This window comes from Pleurodeles waltl, chromosome 5, assembly GCF_031143425.1.
Source record: "Pleurodeles waltl isolate 20211129_DDA chromosome 5, aPleWal1.hap1.20221129, whole genome shotgun sequence".
Lineage (NCBI taxonomy): Eukaryota > Metazoa > Chordata > Amphibia > Caudata > Salamandridae > Pleurodeles > Pleurodeles waltl.
The window spans coordinates 159,488,970-159,511,391 of record NC_090444.1 but is presented as its reverse complement, the minus strand read 5'-3'; the positions used below and the strand labels follow the sequence as shown (position 1 = coordinate 159,511,391).

Sequence of the window (22,422 nt, the reverse complement as noted above, 5' to 3'; positions counted from 1 at the left end):
GACAGTGGCGCCGAAGATCATAGAGGCCAAGATTTTTCGGCACAAAAGAAGAGGAAGGTTACCTCGGAGCCGAAAAAACAAACAACAGGGTTTTCGGAGCCGAAAAAAGCACCAACAGACCCAGTTTCAGGCTCCTATACTGAAGAACTTTCTATGTCTTCACAAATGAAAAGACACAGATTCGAACAGGAACTGCAATCCACTGAAGTGGATCACACGCAGAAGCGTATCTTTATTCAGCAGGGGACAGGGAAGATCCACCTGTCAAAAGAAAGAGAACACTTCAGTTTGTAGCACGAGAGGCTCCTCAGCAACAAACAGCAAAGACGGTAACACCTCCTCCCTCGCCTCCACCTGTAACTCCGGCTTCACCAACTTACACCCCGTCACATTCGCCAGCTCACACCGCCATGAGCCACGACGACCAAGATCAAGACGCGTGGGACTTGTACGATGCACCAGTGTCTGATAACAGCCCAGACACATACCCAACTAGGCCATCACCACCTGAGGACAGCACAGCCTATTCACAAGTGGTGGCTAGAGCAGCTCAGTTCCATAATGTGGAACTACACTCTGAACAAGTAGAGGATGACTTTTTATTTAACACCCTCTCCTCCACCCACAGCTCCTACCAAAGCCTGCCTATGCTCCCAGGCATGCTTCGCCATGCAAAGGAGATCTTCAAAGAGCCAGTCAAAAGCAGGGCAGTAACGCCTAGAGTGGACAAAAAGTATAAGGCGCCTCCTACGGACCCTGTATTCATCACCTCTCAGCTGCCACCAGATTCTGTGGTGGTAGGGGCTGCCAGAAAACGGGCAAATTCACACACTTCTGGGGATGCACCTCCCCCAGATAAAGAAAGCAGAAAGTTTGATGCAGCCGGGAAGAGGGTCGCTGTCTAGGCAGCAAACCAGTGGCGCATCGCAAACTCACAAGCGCTGCTAGCGCGATACGACAGAGCCCACTGGGATGAGATGCAGCATCTCATTGAACATCTCCCAAAAGATCTACAAAAAAGAGCAAAACAGGTTGTTGAAGAAGGTCAAAACATTTCCAACAATCAAATACGCTCCTCTATGGATGCAGCAGACACAGCCGCAAGGACCATTAATACGTTGGTTACCATCCGTAGGCACGCATGGCTCAGAACGTCTGGATTCAAGCCGGAAATTCAGCAGGCAGTACTTAACATGCCAGTAAACGAAAAAATGCTGTTCGGTCCGGAGGTCGACACAGCCATAGAAAAGCTCAAAAAGGACACTGACACTGCCAAGGCCATGGGCGCACTCTACTCCCCGCAGAGCAGAGGATCTTATACCACCTTCCGCAAAACACCTTTTAGAGGAGGGTTTCGGGGTCAGGCCACACAAGCCAGTACCTCACAGTCCGCACCGTCCACCTACCAGGGACAGTACAGGGGAGGCTTTCGGGGCCAGTATAGAGGAGGGCAATTCCCTAGGAATAGAGGAAGATTTCAAAGCCCCAAAACCACTACCAACAAGCAGTGACTCACACGTCACTCACCCCCCCCACACAACACCAGTGGGGGGGAAGGATAGGTCAATATTACGAAGCATGGGAGGAAATAACTACAGACACATGGGTCCTAGCAATTATCCAACATGGTTATTGCATAGAATTCCTGCAATTCCCTCCAGACATACCACCAAAATCACAAAATTTATCAAAACACCATTCACAGCTTCTAGAGATAGAAGTTCAAGCACTACTGCAAAAAAATGCAATAGAATTAGTACCAAGCACACAAATAAACACAGGAGTTTATTCACTGTACTTCTTGATACCAAAAAAGGACAAAAAACTGAGACCAATTCTGGACCTCAGAGTAGTAAACACATTCATCAAATCAGACCACTTTCACATGGTCACACTACAAGAAGTGTTACCATTGCTCAAAAAACACAACTACATGACAACCCTAGACCTCAAAGACGCATATTTCCATATACCAATACATCAATCACACAGAAAATATCTAAGGTTTGTATTCAAAGGAATACATTACCAATTCAAAGTATTGCCTTTCGGTTTAACAACTGCTCCAAGGGTATTCACAAAATGCCTAGCAGTAGTCGCTGCACACATCAGAAGGCAGCAAATACATGTATTCCCGTATCTAGACGACTGGCTAATCAAAACCAGTTCGCTCACACAATGCTCAAATCATACAAACCCTCTACAAACTAGGGTTCACCGTCAACTTTGCAAAATCCAACATTCAGCCAAGCAAAGTACAGCAATATCTAGGAGCCATAATAGACACGACAAAAGGAGTAGCAACGCCAACTCCACAAAGAATTCACAATTTCAACAGAGTCATTCAACACATGTCTCCAAATCAAACAATACAAGCAAGAACAATACTACAGCTCCTAGGCATGATGTCCTCATGCATAGCCATTGTCCCAAACGCAAGACTGCACATGAGGCCCTTACAACAATGCCTAGCCTCACAGTGGTCTCAAGCACAGGGTCACCTTCTAGATCTGGTGTTAATAGACCGCCAAACTTACCTCTTGCTTCTATGGTGGAACAGTATAAATTTAAACAAAGGGCGGCCTTTCCAAGACCCAGTGCCACAGTACTTAATAACAACAGATGCTTCCATGACAGGGTGGGGAGCACATCTCAATCAACACACCATAAGAGGACAATGGAACATACATCAAACAAAACTGCATATAAATCATCTAGAATTATTAGCAGTTTTTCAAGCACTAAAAGCTTTCCAACCAATCATAACCCACAAATACATCCTTGTCAAAACAGACAACATGACAACGAAGTATTATCTAAACAAACAAGGAGGGACACATTCAACGCAGTTAAGCTTATTAGCTCAAAACATATGGAAGTGGGCAATCCACCATCAAATTCGCCTCATAGCACAGTTTATTCCAGGGATCCAGAATCAACTGGCAGACAATCTCTCTCGAGATCACCAACAAGTCCACGAATGGGAAATCCACCCACAAATTCTGAACACCTACTTCACACTCTGGGGAACACCTCAGATAGACTTATTTGCAACAAAAGAGAACGCAAAATGCCAAAACTTCGCGTCCAGATACCCACACAAGCAATCCCAAGGCAATGCCCTATGGATGAACTGGTCAGGAATATTTGCTTACGCTTTTCCTCCTCTCCCTCTCCTCCCTTATCTAGTGAACAAATTGAGTCAAAACAAACTCAAACTCATTTTAATAGCACCAACGTGGGCAAGACAACCCTGGTACACAACACTGCTAGATCTTTCTGTAGTACCCCACATCAAACTGCCGAACAAACCAGATCTGTTAACGCAACGCAACACAACCAACAGATCAGACACCCAGATCCAGCATCGCTGAATCTAGCAATCTGGCTCCTGAAATCCTAGAATTCGGACACTTACAACTTAGCCAAGAGTGTATGGAGGTCATAAAGCAGGCCAGAAGGCCATCCACTAGACACTGCTACGCAAGTAAGTGGAAAAGATTTGTTTGTTACTGCCATCATAATCAGATACAACCACTAGACGCAACTCCAAAACATATAATAAATTACTTGCTCCATTTACAAAAAGCAAGGCTAGCCTTCTCTTCTATTAAAATACACCTTGCAGCAATATCTGCATACCTGCAGACTACCTATTCAACTTCCTTGTATAGGATACCAGTCATCAAAGCATTCATAGAAGGTCTTAAAAGAATTATACCACCAAGAACACCACCTGTTCCTTCATGGAACCTAAACGTGGTCCTAACAAGACTCATGGGCCCACCTTTCGAACCCATGCACTCTTGCGGAATACAATTCCTAACCTGGAAAGTTGCCTTTCTCATCGCCATTACATCTCTGAGAAGAGTAAGTGAAATTCAAGCGTTCACAACACAGGAACCTTTTATACAAATACATAAAAATAAGGTCGTCCTACGACCTAATCCAAAATTTTTACCAAAAGTTATTTCACCGTTCCATCTAAATCAAACGGTAGAACTACCTGTTTTTTTCCCACAGCCAGATTCTGTGGCTGAAAGAGCACTACATACATTAGATGTCAAAAGAGCATTAATGTACTACATTGACAGAACAAAGAACATCAGAAAGACTAAACAGCTATTTATTGCATTCCAAAAACCTCATGCAGGTAACCCTATATCAAAACAAGGTATAGCCAGATGGATTGTTAAATGCATCCAAATCTGCTACCTTAAAGCAAAAAGACAACTGCCCATTACTCCCAGGGCACATTCAACCAGGAAAAAAGGTGCTTCAATGGCCTTTTTAGGAAACATCCCAATGCATGAAATATGTAAGGCAGCCACATGGTCTACGCCTCACACATTCACCAAACACTACTGTATAGATGTGCTATCCGCACAACAAGCCGCAGTAGGTCAAGCTGTATTAAGAACTCTATTTCAGACAACTTCTACTCCTACAGGCTAATCCCCTGCTTATGGGGAAATAACTGCTTACTAGTCTATGCAGACCATGTGTATCTTCAGCGACAGATGCCATCGAACTGAAAATGTCACTTACCCAGTGTACATCTGTTCGTGGCATCAGTCGCTGAGATTCACATGGGCCCACCCACCTCCCCGGAAGCCTGTAGCAGTTCAGAAGTTACCTTCAATTTTGTACATTTGTATATATATTATTTAAACCTTTAATAGGTACATACTTACACATTTCATTGCGCGGGCACTATTACTATAGTACAACTCCTACCTCACCCTCTGTGGGGAAAACAATCGAAGATGGAGTCAACGCCCATGCGCAATGAGCACAGAAGGAGGAGCCACTCGGTCCAGTGACTCGAAAACACTTCTTCGAAGAAAAACAACTTGTAACACTCCGACCCAACACCAGATGGCGAGCTAATGCAGACCATGTGAATCTCAGCGACTGATGCCACGAACAGATGTACACTGGGTAAGTGACATTTTCAATTCGTAGCATGTGTTAGCCCTAGTTACATATGCTTAGCATACTAGTGTTGGGCTTGGACTTTGCAAGTTGTTTTTGTTAAAAAAGTAATTCGAATCATGAGGTATAGTGGATCCTCCTGTATTCTGAATTACACATGGTTATCGGCACCTTAGTTAGATTGTTTGGTTGAGGGTGCAAGTGCTTTTCGATCTGTTATCCATCTGTTGGCTTTTAATCACGCCCATATCACACCCATCACTTTCACTTGCTAGTTGGTTTGCCTCTCAAAAATCCCTTGTTGTCATCAGTGAATGCTTTATGCTTGTCCCGCCTTTGGGCAGATTTTTTACTGCCTTGCAGACTGACCCTGTTACATGGATATTGGCACAACTGCAGATATAGTTCAGCGTGGGCAATTTTATTTTTTTTCTTTTGTCTCTCCCCTTTGTGCTCCGTGGCGCTCACAACGCAAGCTCCATCGGCGATATTGGAGCAGTGGTCATATTGTTCTCACTGTTACCTAATCAGAGAAATTTCTTTTGGGTCTCCTCTTCACACTCCATAGCTTTCCCAAAAGCACTTGTAATAGATAAATGCTTTACTAAAACACACAGAAATCTCAATGCGGCTCTCCCAGCACATCGGGTGAGCCAACACCACAATATTCGCTGCACTTGAGAAAAAATGTCCCATAATGCTTTGCAAGCATTCTTTTTCAAAATATTTTTGCCCATAACTCAGCGTGTGGTGGTCCTAGGACAATGGAACTACGACCAGCATGTTCAGCAGAACACACTGTTTCTTTCTAGATCATCTCTGGGTCCCCACACTAGGTTTTAGGGGCCCCAAAATATTAACCCCTCCCACCATTGTGTCTTTTGAACCTCTCTCATGGCTGGTGCTTTTGTTTTTATAGATGAGTAGTTTGTGTCTTAAGGGTCCTGTTTGTAATATTGCAATAGGTCTGCTAGCCCTGAAAATGTGTAATGCACTATGCCCCCTGGGGAATAAATATAGCTGCATTACTTTTGGTCATTTTCTTTTCATGTGATTATGCCCTCTAGGGGCTAACTTTATGGTTACAGGACCATGATTATTACAAATGTTATTTTGATTGTGTTGTCCTCTAGGGGCTGTTCTGAGTATTATGTACCTTACCTCCTGGTCGGTCTACATGTTTCGGAGTCTAACCCCTAGACTTCTCTTCAGGACCAAAGTGGACTCCCTAATGACAGCTCAACACCCCTTTTTTTAACCATACCACCCTTGTGAGACATATTAAATTAGTAATAACACCCAGAGGCAAGTATTTGTAACTCGCCTAAGACCCCACCACTCCTATCCCTCTTAAAATTCACATTGATTAAACTACAACAGTGCTCCTACGTATTCAGTCAGTCGTAGCACGCCCCGTTCCACAGCAGAACGGGCAGAAACCCAATGATGAAGCATGCCGCCAAGGAGTAACCCTGGTGGGCAAGAGTTTTTCACACCCCAAAAATCCTTTTTTCTCTCTCCAGTCCACCCTGTGGAAGCTCTTTTGGGCTGGGCCTTTTTGTAATGTTATATAGGCTATAAGGAGGACAGACTCGGCCCTGCAAAAACCTCCTTCTCCCTCTTTGTTAGTATATAATTAGCCTCTTACTCTACAATTTTTCAGCAGCTTCCTCCACTCGACGCAAGGAAAAAAACCTTTTCAGCTTCTGTCCCAAGTGCCACAGAAAATACTCTAGGAAAGATCATCCAGCCTGCAACCTGTCTCTCTGTCTCTGGAACGTGACAAAACCTTATGTGAACCTGCCAGGCCTTTCGGTCAAAAAAGACTCTTCGACAGCAATGTGAAAGGCGGTGGGTCCTCACCATGATGCAGGCACAATGAGCGGAGGGCGCACCCAATATCTTCGGGGATCAACCAGGAGCAGAGGAAGAATGTGGCCTTGATACAGGACCCCAACACAACTCTAGACAAAGAACCGAGGCCCAAAGTGCTCAGGTGGATGTCCTCAGGATTCGACTCTTGTAGGAAATTGGCTCTGTATGTACTATTTCAAAGTAAGAAATAGCATGCACAGAGTCCAAGGGTTCCCCTTAGAGGTAAGATAGTGGCGAAAATAGATAATTCTAATGCTCTATTTTGTGGTAGTGTGGTCGAGCAGTAGGCTTATCAGAGGGTAGTGTTAAGCATTTGTTGTACACCCACGGCAATAAATGAGGAACACACACTCAAAGACAATTCCAGGCCAATAGTTCTTTATATAGAAAAATATATTTTCTTAGTTTATTTTAAGAACCACAGGTTCAAGATTTACAAACAATACCTTAAATGAAAGGTATTTCACTCGGGTATCTTAGGAACTTTTTCATCACAATAGCATGTACAGTTTTGGCAAAAATGGCAATAAGCTATTTTAAAATTGGACACAGTGCAAAATTCAACAGTTCGTGGGGTAGGTAAGTATTTGTTAGTTTTTCAGGTAAGGTTCAAAGTTGGGTCCAAGGTAGCCCACCGTTGGGGGTTCAGAGCAACCCCAAAGTTACCACACCAGCAGCTCAGGGCCGGTCAGGTGAGAGGTCAAAGAGGTGCCCAAAACACATAGGCTTCAATGGAGAGAAGGGGGTGCCCGGTTCCAGTCTGCCAGCAGGTAAGTACCCGCGTCTTCGGAGGGCAGACCAGGGGGGTTTTTTAGGGCACCGGGGGGGACACAAGTCCACACAGAAAGTACACCCTCAGCAGCACGGTGGCGGCCGGGTGCAGTGTGCAAACAAGCATCGGGTTCTCTGTAGGTTTCAATGGGAGACCAAGGGGTCTCTTCAGCGGTGCAGGCAGGCAAGGGGGGGGGGGGCTCCTCGGGGTAGCCACCACCTGGGCAAGGGAGAGGACCTCCTGGGGGTCACTCCTGCACAGAAGTTCCGTTCCTTCAGGTGCTGGGTGCTGCGGGTGCAGGGTCTTTTCCAGCCGTCGGGACTTTAGGTTCAGGCAGTCGCGGTCAGGGGGAGCCTCGGGATTCCCTCTGCAGGCGTCGCTGTGGGGGCTCAGGGGGGACAACTTTGGTTACTCACGGTCTTGGAGTCGCCAGAGGGTCCTCCCTGAGGTGTTGGTTCTCCACCAGTCGAGTCGGGGTCGCCGGGTGCAGTTTTGCACATCTCACGCTTCTTGTGGGGATTTGCAGGGGTCTTTAAATCTGCTCCTCTGTAACAAAGTTGCAATTCTTTTGGAGCAGTGCCGCTGTCCTCTGGAGTTTCTTGTCTTTCTTGAAGCAGGGCAGTCCTCTGAGGATTCAGGGGTCGCTGGTCCTTGGGAAAGCGTCATGGAGCAGGTTTCTTTAGAAGGCAGGAGACAGGCCGGTAGGTCTGGGGCCAAAGCATTTGGTGTCTTCTTTCTTCTTCTGCAGGGGTTTTTCAACTTAGCAGTCCTCTTCTTCTTGTAAGTTGCAGGAATCTAAAGTTTTAGGTTCAGGGAAGCCCTTAAATACTAAATTTAAGGGCGTGTTTAGGTCTGGGGGGTTAGTAGCCAATGGCTACTAGCCCTAAGGGTGGGTACACCCTCTTTGTGCCTCCTCCCAAGGGGAGGGGGTCACAATCCTATCCCTATTGGGGGAATCCTCCATCTGCAAGATGGAGGATTTCTAAAAGTTAGAGTCACTTCAGCTCAGGACACCTTAGGGGCTGTCCTGACTGGTCAGTGACTCCTCCTTGTTATTCTCATTATTTTCTCCGGCCTTGCCGCCAAAAGTGGGGGCCGTGGCCGGAGGGGGCGGGCAACTCCACTAGCTGGAGTGTCCTGCGGTGCTGGAACAAAGGGGTGAGCCTTTGAGGCTCACCGCCAGGTGTTACAGCTCCTGCCTGGGGGAGGTGTTAGCATCTCCACCCAGTGCAGGCTTTGTTACTGGCCTCAGAGTGACAAAGGCACTCTCCCCATGTGGCCAGCAACATGTCTCTAGTGTGGCAGGCTGCTGGAACCAGTCAGCCTACATCGATAGTTGGATACAGTTTCAGGGGGCACCTCTAAGGTGCCCTCTGGGGTGTATTTCACAATAAAATGTACACTGGCCTCAGTGTGCATTTATTGTGCTGAGAAGTTTGATACCAAACTTCCCAGTTGTCAGTGTAGCCATTATGGTGCTGTGGAGTTCGTGTTTGACAAACTCCCAGACCATATACTCTCATGGCTACCCTACACTTACAATGTCTAAGGTTTTGATTAGACACTGTAGGGGCACAGTGCTCATGCACTGGTGCCCTCACCTATGGTATAGTGCACCCTGCCTTAGGGCTGTAAGGCCTGCTAGAGGGGTGACTTATCTATACTTGCATAGGCAGTGAGAGGCTGGCATGGCACCCTTAGGGGAGTGCCATGTCGACTTACTCATTTTGTTCTCACCAGCACACACAAGCTGGCAAGCAGTGTGTCTGTGCTGAGTGAGGGGTCTCCAGGGTGGCATAAGACATGCTGCAGCCCTTAGAGACCTTCCCTGGCATCAAGGCCCTTGGTACCAGATTTACCAGTTACAAGGGACTTACCTGGATGCCAGGGTGTGCCAATTGTGGATACAAAAGTACAGGTTAGGGAAAGAACACTGGTGCTGGGGCCTGGTTAGCAGGCCTCAGCACACTTTCAATTCAAAACATAGCATCAGCAAAGGCAAAAAGTCAGGGGGTAACCATGCCAAGGAGGCATTTCCTTACACCAGTCAAGCCAAGGAATGCCCTGACTTGAGTCTGGGTTTTTGGAGCTGCCCAGTCCAGAATAGTCTGGATCTTAGGCTGGAGTGGCTGAACTTGGCCTCCACCTACAAGGTGTCCCAAGTAAACCACAGTTCCCTGCCCTATCTGGCATTTGGATGCCTTGATAGAGAGGCCTGCTGATTGCAGAGCCTTCAAAACCTTCTTCAGGTGGACCAGGTGATCCTGCCAGCTGGAGCTAAAGACAGCAATATCATCAAGATAAGCTGCACTAAAGCACTCCAAACCAGCAAGGACTTGATTCACCAACCTTTGGAAGGTGGCAGGGGCATTTTAAACCAAAGGGCATAACAGTAAACTGATAATGCCCATCAGGTGTGGAGAATGCTGTATTTTCTTTTGCTCCAGGTGCCATTTTGATTTGCCAGTACCCTGCTGTTAAGTCAAAGGTACTTAAGAATTTGGCAGCACCTAATTTATCAATCAGTTCATCAGCCCTAGGAATGGGATGGGCATCTGTCTTGGTGACAGAATTAAGTCCTCTGTAGTCCACACAAAACCTCATCTCTCTCTTTCCATCTTTGGTGTGAGGTTTGGGGACTAAGACCACTGGGCTAGCCCAGGGGCTGTCAGAGTGCTCAATTATTCCCAATTCCAGCATCTTGTGGACTTCCACCTTGTTGCTTTCCTTAACTTGGTCAGACTGTCTGAAAATGTTGTTTTTGACAGGCATGCTGTCTCCTGTGTCCACATCATGGGTACACAGGTGTGTCTGACCAGGGGTTAGGGAAAAGAGCTCAGCAAACTGTTGCAGGACCTTCCTGCAGTCAGCTTGCTGTTGGTCAGAGAGGGTGTCTGAATAGATCACTCCATCTACTGAACCATCTTTAGGGTTTGATGATAGGAGATCAGGGAGAGGTTCACTCTCAGCTTCCTGATCTTCATCTGTTACCATCAACAGATTCACATCAGCCCTGTCATGGAAGAGCTTAAGGCGGTCTACATGGATCACCCTCTTGGGGCTCCTGCTAGTGCCCAGGTCCACCAGGTAGGTGACCTGACTCTTCTTCTCTAGCACTGGGTAAGGGCCACTCCATCTGTCCTGGAGTGCCCTGGGAGCCACAGGCTCCAGAACCCAGACTTTCTGCCCTGGTTGAAATTCAACCAGTGCAGCCTTTTGGTCATACCAAAACCTCTGGAGCTGTTGGCTGGCCTCAAGGTTTTTACTTGCCTTTTCCATGTACTCTGCCATCCTTGAGCGAAGGCCAAGTACATAGTCCACTATGTCTTGTTTAGGCTCATGAAGCGGTCTCTCCCAGCCTTCTTTCACAAGAGCTAGTGGTTCCCTTACGGGGTGGCCAAACAGAAGTTCAAAGGGTGAGAACCCTACTCCCTTCTGAGGCACCTCTCTGTAAGCGAAAAGCAGACATGGCAAGAGGACATCCCATCTCCTTTTGAGTTTTTCTGGGAGCCCCATGATCATGCCCTTTAATGTCTTGTTGAATCTCTCAACAAGGCCATTAGTTTGTGGATGATAGGGTGTAGTGAATTTATAAGTCACTCCACACTCATTCCACATGTGTTTCAGGTATGCTGACATGAAGTTGGTACCTCTGTCAGACCCCACCTCCTTAGGGAAGCCCACTCTGGTAAAGATACCAATGAGGGCCTTGGCTACTGCAGGGGCAGTAGTTGACCTAAGGGGAATAGCTTCAGGATACCTAGTAGCATGATCCACTACTACTAGGATGTACATATTTCCTGAGGCTGTGGGAGGTTCAAGTGGACCCACTATGTCCACACCCACTCTTTCAAAGGGGACCCCCACCACTGGAAGTGGAATGAGGGGGGCCTTTGGATGTCCACCTGTCTTACCACTGGCTTGACAGGTGGTACAGGAGACACAAAATTCCTTGACTTTTTGGGACATGTTGGGCCAGTAGAAGTGGTTGACTAGTCTCTCCCACGCCTTGGTTTGACCCAAATGCCCAGCAAGAGGAATATCATGGGCTAAGGTCAGTATGAACTCTCTGAACTCCCGAGGCACTACCACTCTCCTAGTGGCACCAGGTTTGGGATCTCTTGCCTCAGTGTACAGGAGCCCATCTTCCCAATAGACCCTATGTGTTCCAGTTTTCTTGCCATTGGACTCTTCAGCAGCTTGCTGCCTAAGGCCTTCAAGAGAGGGACAGGTTTCTTGCCCCTTACACAACTGCTCCCTTGAGGGTCCCCCTGGGCCTAAGAGCTCAACCTGATAAGGTTCCAACTCCATAGGCTCAGTTCCCTCAGAGGGCAGAACTTCTTCCTGAGAAGAGAGGTTCTCTTTTTGTTGTTGTGTTGCAGCTGGTTTCCCAGTTGTCTTTCCTTTCCTCTTGGTAGGCTGGGCCCTTTTTCCAGACTCCAGCTCTACTTTTTCACCCTGAGCCTTGCACTGTGCCCTTGTCTTGACACACACCAGTTCAGGGATACCCAGCATGGCTGCATGGGTTTTCAGTTCTACCTCAGCCCATGCTGAGGACTCCAGGTCATTTCCAAGCAAACAGTCTACTGGGATATTCGAGGAGACCACCACCTGTTTCAGGCCATTGACCCCTCCCCACTCTAAAGTTACCATAGCCATGGGATGTACTTTAGTCTGATTGTCAGCGTTGGTGACTGTATAAGTTTGTCCAGCCAGGTATTGACCAGGGGAAACCAGTTTCTCTGTCACCATGGTGACACTGGCACCTGTATCCCTCAGGCCTTCTACACTTGTCCCATTAATTAAGAGCTGCTGCCTGTATTTTTGCATGTTAGGAGGCCAGGCAGCCAGTGTGGCTAAATCCACCCCACCCTCAGAGACTAATGTAGCTTCAGTGTGACACCTGATTTGCTCTGGGCACACTGTAAATCCCACTTGGAGACTAGCCATTCCAGTGTTAGCTGGAGTGGAGTTAGAAGTGGTACTTTTCTTGGTACAGGCCTTGTCTCCAGTTTGGTGTCCAGGCTGATTACAGCTACGACACCAGGCCTTTTTGGGATCAAAGTTTTTACCCTTGTACCCAAAATTGTTTTGTGAAGAGGCTCCGGGCCCACCCTCCTGTGCAGGTTTTTGGGGGCCTGAAGAAGACTCTTTACTATTTTTGTTTTTGGATGTCTCAACACCTTTCCCCTGGGGAGGCTTTGTGACCCCTTTCTTTTGGTCACCCCCTGTGGAAGTCTTGGTCACCCTAGTCTTGACCCAATGGTCCGCCTTCTTTCCCAATTCTTGGGGAGAAATTGGTCCTAGGTCTACCAGATGCTGATGCAGTTTATCATTAAAACAATTACTTAATAGGTGTTCTTTCACAAATAAATTGTACAGCCCATCATAATTACTTACACCACTGCCTTGAATCCAGCCATCCAGTGTTTTTACTGAGTAGTCTACAAAGTCAACCCAGGTCTGGCTCGAGGATTTTTGAGCCCCCCTGAATCTAATCCTATACTCCTCAGTGGAGAATCCAAAGCCCTCAATCAGGTTCCCTTCATGAGGTCATAAGATTCTGCATCCTTTCCAGAGAGTGTGAGGAGTCTATCCCTACACTTTCCAGTGTACATTTCCCAAAGGAGAGCACCCCAGTGAGATCTGTTAACTTTTCTGGTTACACAAGCCCTCTCAAAAGCTGTGAACCATTTGGTGATGTCATCACCATCTTCATATTTAGTTACAATCCCTTTAGGGATTTTCAACATGTCAGGAGAATCTCTGACCCTATTTATGTTGCTGCCACCATTGATGGGACCTAGGCCCATCTCTTGTCTTTCCCTTTCTATGGCTAGGATCTGTCTTTCCAAAGCCAATCTTTTGGCCATCCTGGCTAACTGGATGTCCTCTTCACTGGAGTTATCCTCCGTGATTTCAGAGGTGTTGGTCCCTCCTGTGAGGGAAACAGCATCTCTGACTAGTATATTTGGAGACAGGGCTTGAGTAGCCCTGTTCTCCCTAGTTAGGACTGGTAGGTGGGAATTTTCCTCCAAGTCACTATCTTCATCCTCTGTGTTGCCATCCTCAGAGGGGTTGGCCTTTTCAAACTCTGCCAAAAGCTCCTGGAGCTGTAGTTTGGAAGGTCTGGGGCCCATTGTAATTTTCTTTATTTTGCAGAGTGACCTTAGCTCCCTCATCTTAAGATGGAGGTAAGGTGTGAGGTCGAGTTCCTCCACATTCATCTCTGCACTAGACATTATGCTTCTAAAAGTTGGAATACTTTTTAAGAATCTAAAACTAGTTCTAGAATCTAATTCAAACTTTCACAAAACTTTTAAACTCTAAAAGAAATGCTAAAGAGGGACTAACACAAGGCCCTAGCAGGACTTTTAAGAATTTAGAAAAATTGCTCAAATTGCAAAAATCAATTTCTAGTGACAATTTTTGGAATTTGTCGTGTGATCAGGTATTGGCTGAGTAGTCCAGCAAATGCAAAGTCTTGTACCCCACCGCTGATCCACCAATGTAGGAAGTTGGCTCTGTATGCACTATTTCAAAGTAAGGAATAGTATGCAAAGAGTCCAAGGGTTCCCCTTAGGGGTAAGATAGTGGCAAAAAGAGATAATACTAATGCTCTATTTTGTTGTAGTGTGGTCGAGCAGTAGGCTTATCAAAGGAGTAGTGTTAAGCATTTGTTGTACATACACACAGGCAATAAATGAGGAACACACACTCAGAGACAATTCCAGGCCAATAGGTTTTTGTATAGAAAAATATCTTTTCTTAGTTTATTTTAAGAACCACAGGTTCAAATTCTACATGTAATATCTCATTTGAAAGGTACTGCAGGTAAGTACTTTAGGAACTTTGAATAATCACAATAGCATATATACTTTTTACATAAAACACATATAGCTATTTCAAAAGTGGACACTTAGTGCAATTTTCAACAGTTCCTGGGGGAGGTAAAGTAATGTTAGTTTTTGCAGGTAAGTAAACCACCTACGGGGTTCAGTTTGGGGTCCAAAGTAGCCCACCGTTGGGGGTTCAGAGCAACCCCCAAGGCACCACACCAGCAGCTCAGGGCCGGTCAGGTGCAGAGTTCAAAGTGGTGCCCAAAACACATAGGCTTCAATGGAGAAGGGGGTGCCCCGGTTCCAGTCTGCCAGCAGGTAAGTACCCGCGTCTTCGGAGGGCAGACCAGGGGGGTTTTGTAGGGCACCGGGGGGGGACACAAGTCCACACAAAAAGTACACCCTCAACAGCGCGTGGGCGGCCGGTTGCAGTGTGCAAACAAGCGTCGGGTTTCCAGTAGATTTCAATGGGAGACCAAGGGGTCTCTTCAGCGGTGCAGGCAGGCAAGGGGGGGGGGCTCCTCGGGGTAGCCACCACCTGGGCAAGGGAGAGGGCCTCCTGGGGGTCACTCCTGCACTGGAGTTCCGATCCTTCAGGTCCTGGGGGCTGCGGGTGCAGGGTCTTTTCCAGGCGTCGGGATTTCAGAGTCAGGCAGTCGCGGTCAGGGGGAGCCTCGGGATTCCCTCTGCAGGGGTCGCTGCGGGGGCTCAGGGGGGACAACTTTGGTTACTCACAGTCTCGGAGTCGCCGGAGGGTCCTCCCTGAGGTGTTGTTTCTCCACCAGTCGAGTCGGGGTCGCCGGGTGCAGTGTTGCAAGTCTCACGCTTCTTGTGGGGATTGCAGGGGTCTTTAAATCTGCTCCTCTGGATACAAAGTTGCAGTCTTTGTTGAACAGGGCCGCTGTTCTCGGGAGTTTCTTGGTCTTTTGGAAGCAGGGCAGTCCTCTGAGGATTCAGAGGTCGCTGGTCCTGGGGAAAGCGTTGCTGGAGCAGTTTTCTTCTGAAGGAGGGAGACAGGCCGGTAGGGCTGGGGCCAAAGCAGTTGGTGTCTCCGTCTTCTCTGCAGGGGTTTTTCAGCTCAGCAGTCCTCTTCTTCGTAAGTTACAGGAATCTGTTTTCCTAGGTTCAGGGGAGCCCCTAAATACAGAATTTAGGGGGGTGTTTAGGTCAGGGAGGGCAGTAGCCAATGGCTAATAGCCCTGAGGGTGGCTACACCCTCTTTGTGCCTCCTCCCAAGGGGAGGGGGACACATTCCTATCCCTATTGGGGGGATTCTCCATCTGCAAGATGGAGGATTCCTAAAAGTCAGTGTCACTTCAGCTCAGGTTGCCTTAGGGGCTGTCCTGACTGGTCAGTGACTCCTCCTTGTTTTTCTCATTATCTCCTCCGGCCTTGCCGCCAAAAGTGGGGCTGTGGCCGGAGGGGGCGGGCAACTCCACTAGCTGGAATGCCCTGTGGTGCTGGAACAAAGGGGGTGAGCCTTTGAGGCTCACCGCCAGGTGTTACAGCTCCTGCCTGGGGGAGGTGATAGCATCTCCACCCAGTGCAGGCTTTGTTACTGGCCACAGAGTGACAAAGGCACTCTCCCCATGTGGCCAGCAACATGTCTCGAGTGTGGCAGGCTGCTAAAACCAGTCAGCCTACACAGGTAGTTGGTTAAGGTTTCAGGGGGCACCTCTAAGGGGCCCTCTGGGGTGTATTTCACAATAAAATGTACACTGGCATCAGTGTTAATTTATTGTGCTGAGAAGTTTGATACCAAACTTCCCAGTTTTCAGTGTAGCCATTATGGTGCTGTGGAGTTCGTGTTTGACAGACTCCCAGACCATATACTCTTATGGCTACCCTGCACTTACAATGTCTAAGGTTTTGCTAAGACACTGTAGGGGCACAGTGCTCATGCACTGGTGCCCTCACCTATGGTATAGTGCACCCTGCCTTAGGGCTGTAAGGCCTGCTAGAGGGGTGACTTATCTATACTGCATAGGCAGTGTGAGGTTGGCATGGCACCCTGAGGGGAGTGCCATGTCGACTTACTCGTTTTGTCCTCACCAGCACACACAAGCTGGCAAGCAGTGTGTCTGTGCTGAGTAAGGGGTCTCCAGGGTGGCATAAGATATGCTGAAGCCCTTAGACACCTTCCCTGGCATCAGGGCCCTTGCTACTAGGGGTACCAGTTACAAGGGACTTAACTGGATGCCAGGGTGTGCCAATTGTGTAAAACAAAAGTACAGGTTAGGGAAAGAACATTGGTGCTGGGGCCTGGTTAGCAGGCCTCAGCACACTTTCAATTCAAAACATAGCATCAGCAAAGGCAAAAAGTCAGGGGGTACCCATGCCAAGGAGGCATTTCCTTACATGCACCTTTGGTCCTCTTTTCACCGGGTTGGGGGTGACGGGTGGAGAAGTGTCCTTTGGTGTCAGGTTTCTGTGTCTGGGAGCACTCGTGGTTGAGGAGTCCTGTGGTCTGATGCTGCAGATGTCATAGGGGAGTTCAGGAGGGGTGAGACCACAGTGGATTCGAGCTCAGGAGAGCTGGCGGACTTCATTGACACCAAGGGCCTACTTCAACTCAGGCTGGAGGCGACGGGTGCCTTGGTTGTTTTAGGTGTCAGGGCTCTCTTACCACAGAGGCAGCAGGAGAGAAGACCTGCTGGCGGAGGCTGCAAGTGACTTTGGGGAGTCAGGAGGGATGAAACGACAGTGGACACATTCTCTTGGGAGCTGGGGAACCTTGTTGGCACTGATGATCGACTTCACCTCGGGTCGAAGATGGCGGGTGCAGTGATGACTTAAGGTGTCAGGTCTTGGCGGTTCCAGAGGCTTCATAGTTCCTTTGGAGGTTTTTGGAGACCAGGTCAGCTGTTCACTGGCAGTCTTAAGTCTTTCTTGACGGTAAGCAGTCCTCCTGGGTTTCTGGTGTCATAGCTGGAGGACGAGTCAACTTTGGTGCAGATTTCAACAAGGGATGCAGACCATCTGGTGGGGTTGGTCAGCTGCTTCTTTTCTCCTCGTCCGCTGTCCTGGCTCTTCGATGTCCTTTGTCTTCTGAGGTCATCAGAATCTGCTTCTATGGTGCCACGGGCACCCCTAAATACTAAATTTAGGATTGTTAGGGGTGTGTTAGGTAGTAACCAATGGGCTACTGACCCTTTGGGTCACTATGCCCCCTATATGACCACTTCCTATAGGAAGTGGCCATAACCCTGTTCCAGAATTCCTAAGTATGCCATCATCAAAATGGCTACTTCTGAAAAATCGTGTCCACCTCGCAGTAGCCCCCCTTAGGGGTGGTACCAGCCTGGGGGTACCACTCCTACCTGACTACCTAATTTTTCTTCCTGTCCAGGTGCCAAATGGGCTCTGTACAGTGGGGGTGGCTTCCTCTCCTCTGAGGTTAGACAAATTTGCATTTCAAAGGGGGCAGCCCTTTGAGGCTTGCCGCCTGAGGAAGGCTAATCAGCAGGTCATCCTGTGGGAGGGAGTGTTACACCCTCTTCCCGGACAGGCTTTTGTTCTGGACCTCCTGAGAGCAGAGGGCTCTCACCCCATGAGTCCGAAACGGTGTCTTGGGTGGCAGGCTGGCAGAAACTGGTCAGCCAAGCACACCAGAGGCTGCTAGGGGTTTAGGGGGCACATCTAAGGTGCCCTCTAGGTGCATGTATTGGTAAATCCAGCACTGACATCACTGATCTTTTATTAATACGAGATGTTTGATACCAAACATCCCTATCTTCAGTGAAGCCCATCATGTAGCTGGGGAACTCATATTGACCAATTTCCAGCACATGCATTTAAAATGTCTTCCCTGGTCACTTACTATGTATGAGAATTGACAAAGTCAAAGCATGGGCATATCTGCTTGTGCAGATATGCCCTCACTTGTAAGATAATGCACCCTGCCTTAGGGCTGTAAAGCCTGCTAGAGGGGTGACTTACATATATTGCGTGCCGTGTTAGGGGACATGGCGCCAAGGCTGTGTGCCATGTCATGTTTTCACTTTTGTCTGCAGCAAGACACGCAACCAGCAATGACTGCATGTTATGCTTAGTGAGGGGTCCCTTAGGGTGGCACAATTCATACTGCAACCCTTAGGAACCCCCTTTGGTACCAGGCCCTAGGTACCATTTACTATGGACTTACAGAGAAGGTTGAAGTTTTGCCAGGTGGGGAAACAACTGTGCAGTTTTGGGAAAGAGATTTGGCACTGGGGTCCTGGTCAGTATAGGAACCCAGTGCACTTTAAGTCGCAATCACATCATGTACCAGAGGCCCTTTCCTACAAGAAGAAAACCATCTTTAGGGGGGGGTGAGGGTCCTTCTTTGTATTTAAAATGTGCTACACACTGGCTAAAAAGCAACTATTGGAGGGTTTGCGCGCTCATTCTACCGGAGCAACAGCTGCAACCAATGCGTTAGCACTCAGAGTTCCAGTCCTGATTTATAGGCACAGGGACTTCCCTTTCAGGGCCCTAGTTTTGAAGCACCAGTGGTCAGTGTTCCTTAATGGCTCCACGCATCTGGTGTGAAAAGTTGTGAAAAAAACAGACGTCAGCGCTTCGGGGTAGCGCCTATATAGGTCCTGCAGCATCATATGTGGCGCGCACGACGGCTGGCGCAGAGCCGACTGACACCACCTGACGGAGCATAGGGAGTACTACTCGAGGATAAAATCTCCAGATCCAGACTGACGCCGGGGGGAAATTCTAAGGTAAGGAATTTGCAAATAGAGTATGTCTCTACCATGTAAGGCAATACCGAAAGTAAGTAACCTCCTTGTCTTATTGAGATTAAGAAGATGTGCACTGTCGAGACACTGATGTGCAGCACTGTTTCTCAAGCACACACGGGTGCTCTAGGATAGGCAGTCATGGAGAATCAGACGCCATCCAACAAATGCTTAGTATAGTATTTGTTGTTAAATAGACACAGCAAGAGTGTCTGAGATTAGTAAGTTTGGAAACCAATGATCATCTAACTCATACTTCTGTCTTTAATATAAGGCACAGTCAGCAGTAGCCGAAGATGTACAACTGTTATCCATGTGCAATATTTTATTTTTCCCATTTTGCCTTTGAGGTTTGAACATAAAAATGTAAGGTCACACAAACAAAGGGTGATCTCACATTTTGTAATACATAGGACATAGAGCTACCTGTGTTTGCAAGAGGAGCCACGCTTGTTAGCAGAAATGATGCGGACATTTTTGTGCTAGCTTTACTTTGCACTTCAGACCATTGCTGCTTAAAGGAGAAGACACAATTTACACAGTGCTGACAGAAAATTTCCCAAAACACTAAACCCTCACTCCCTCTTTCCTTGTTTTGGTGAAAACTACCACCTTCAGCTGTCTCACATGTAGCCCTCATTCAGGAAATGAAAATGTGTTTGGAACAAATTACTGTTTCCTTTCCCCAAAGTTAATAAAAATAAGCGTGGCCTTTAAAAAGTGGGAATAGGGTTTTAATAACTACGAAGAAAGGCCTTCATTCAGAGGAAGGGTGGGGATGGGAGACGGTGAGTAATGTACAGTAGGTGAGTGCTGTCAGTGAATAATGTGCGTAAGCATCACCGTTTTTAAGTTAGCATCTCATCAGCAGATTGATAACAGGGTTTTCGGAGATACCTACTGTCTGTACTCTGTGGTGTCACTTTTCTCAGTCCCTCCCTTTCAGGGTAGCAGTTTATAATCCTCCTTAGCAGCACCTAAATGCTTTAGTGCCTTGTCAGGTTTGGTGTTTGCTTCATAAGTTATACTGTGCCATATCATGTCCAGGTGCTGTTGCTTGTTTGTACAGGATACAGGTAGCATTGCAGCGCTTTTCTGCAGTAAACACTGCCCCTTCACAACTGTTTGCCACAATTAATGGCTAAATACACGACATTTAGTGTTCAGTGCCACACAGGCGTTGAGCAGGAGTGAGGCGCATCACAAATGCCCCCTTGGATCTCCCACCCATAGGCTAGTTCTTCAGTTTTCTACCACCACAGGTCTCTGACAGCTCCCTCCCTTGCCACCTGGATTCTCTTATCTTCCTCGCAAAGCACTAAGAGAGGCTACATTGTAATTTTAAAATACTGATGGCTGGCAAAAGCAGTCTCCTTACTGATATCTCAAGTGATCTGCATGTTCTCAGAAAAACTCTGGATAGAGAAAGGGATGGGGCTACGTGTCTGTGGTAGTTACATAACTGGTAAGTACATTTTGTTCAGTGTATGAATGGCTTGCTCTGTGAATCTGTCAGTGAGTGTGTTTGAACAAACAGGAGTTTGTGGGGTGGACTTATCTGGGAGGTGTACATGGTGGGTGTTTTAGTTTATTTTTATCTGATCTTGCAAAAGCAACAAAAGAATAGCTTTTCCCTTTTATTTAGTTTCTTCCCAACTGCCTAGAGTTCCTTTTTCCCTACTTCATTTGTAAGCCAAAGTGAAGCATGCAATGTTCTTGTGAAGGAGGAGTTAAGACGGGTGTAAAAAGTGCTCCACATCGTGGAGAAAGCTCTTTAAATCTCACAAACCTGATTGATACTAATTAAAGGTCCATCCGAGCCTCTGCCCCGCACTCATTTTTTTCCTTGCAGCACTATCCGTGATCTTAATCTTCTACTGCATACATGAACCTCAGTCAAGCGAAGAAATTTATAGAAATTCTATGGGTATCCAATGTTTAGTTGATATTCATTTGACTCTTCGACACCTCTACTATCTTTGCTCTTTGTAAGCTGTAAATGTAACCTTATAATGTAAAATACTGTTACTTGCCCTTTACACTGGTACTGCAACTTGGTGTATTTCTCAGACTCTCAAACCGCTGTAAAAAAAGGCCCCAGGTTGGAAAGACAGTGAGCTATTCCCAGAATGCAACAGCTTTGCAATAGATCTCAAGGTGGTGTCAAGTCAAAAAATACTCCTTTTTTCTTCAAAGTCTAGATCCTCCCTCTGATGATGCCCACAAATAGTTTTTTTTACTTTTAAGAATAAAACTACAGACTACTCCTGATCTAGCCACAGAGTTGCATAATACTCATACTTCCGAGTGTATGAAGTATATGAATGCATTAAGTTAATTCAAGAAATAACTAATACATTTTTAACTAATCTTTTGTTTGTCTAATTAGTTGTTGCTAATTTGCCTGACACACACTCAAATTGAGACAGTCATAATTTGTATTTTTTTTCTCTTGAAAGATTGATTGAAGTAAACCAAAAAATTGCTATGCTTCAGAGACCATCAATAGTAAAGCCAACTCCTGGGAGACCTGAATATCAAATTCCTGCACAGAGAGGTAAGAGTTCTATATTTGCTGCTGTAGAGATCTGGTTATGTCACGCCTTCCTGTTAAAAGCATGGTCCCAGTCCCACCAGCTCTCATCCTTACCTCATTGTCTTTGCCAGTGCCTCAACCATGTCTGTTTTTAGCTAAGACCCTGGCAACTTCTCTCTAGTGTTGGACTGGCCACCATCCTTGCTTTCTCATTTGACACAGGCCTGTCTTTTGAACCCCAAAGGATGCTGTCACTTAAACCAGATACTAGATTCTGTTATTACTGCTTTAATTACTGCCTTTTTCGTCCCTGACTGCATAGCCCTGTCCTTGCAGGAGTTCTATCCCTTCTCTAGAATCACCACTAGCCTGTGAAATTCTGTCCCTATTGTTCCAGATAGACCTCTCATTTCCACAACATTTGAAGACATATTTTCCAGAAGCTTCTAGCCAAGTATCGTCTGTAGTAATCACAATGCATTTTAGTGTGCATGTCATTTAAACCCACAACCTTTATCATGATTTTCATTGTTACCTTCCATGAAACATTGTTTTTTATTTATGTTTTATATCCGTTTTATTCTTGTCCCAACAAAAAGCACAATAATACAACTCCACAAGTTTGTATTATACAAAAAAACAGAGCAGCAGTCTATGTAGTCATGCACCTACTCCCGATCACCCAACATATATTGAAAACTCGGTAATGATCATCAAATTATTAGCATGTGCACT

General features: G+C 46.8%; 1 protein-coding gene across 2 annotated transcripts in view; it reads left to right on the top strand.

Annotated features, from left to right (window-relative positions):
• Positions 1–22,422, top strand: part of MIA3 (MIA SH3 domain ER export factor 3) — a 441,987-nt gene that overhangs the window by 325,958 nt on the left and 93,607 nt on the right. For both annotated transcript variants that reach the window (XM_069233852.1, XM_069233851.1), the window contains exon 25: positions 21,611–21,708. In XM_069233852.1, coding sequence (XP_069089953.1) covers positions 21,611–21,708 — 98 coding nt within the window. The remainder of the gene's footprint in view (positions 1–21,610; positions 21,709–22,422) is intronic.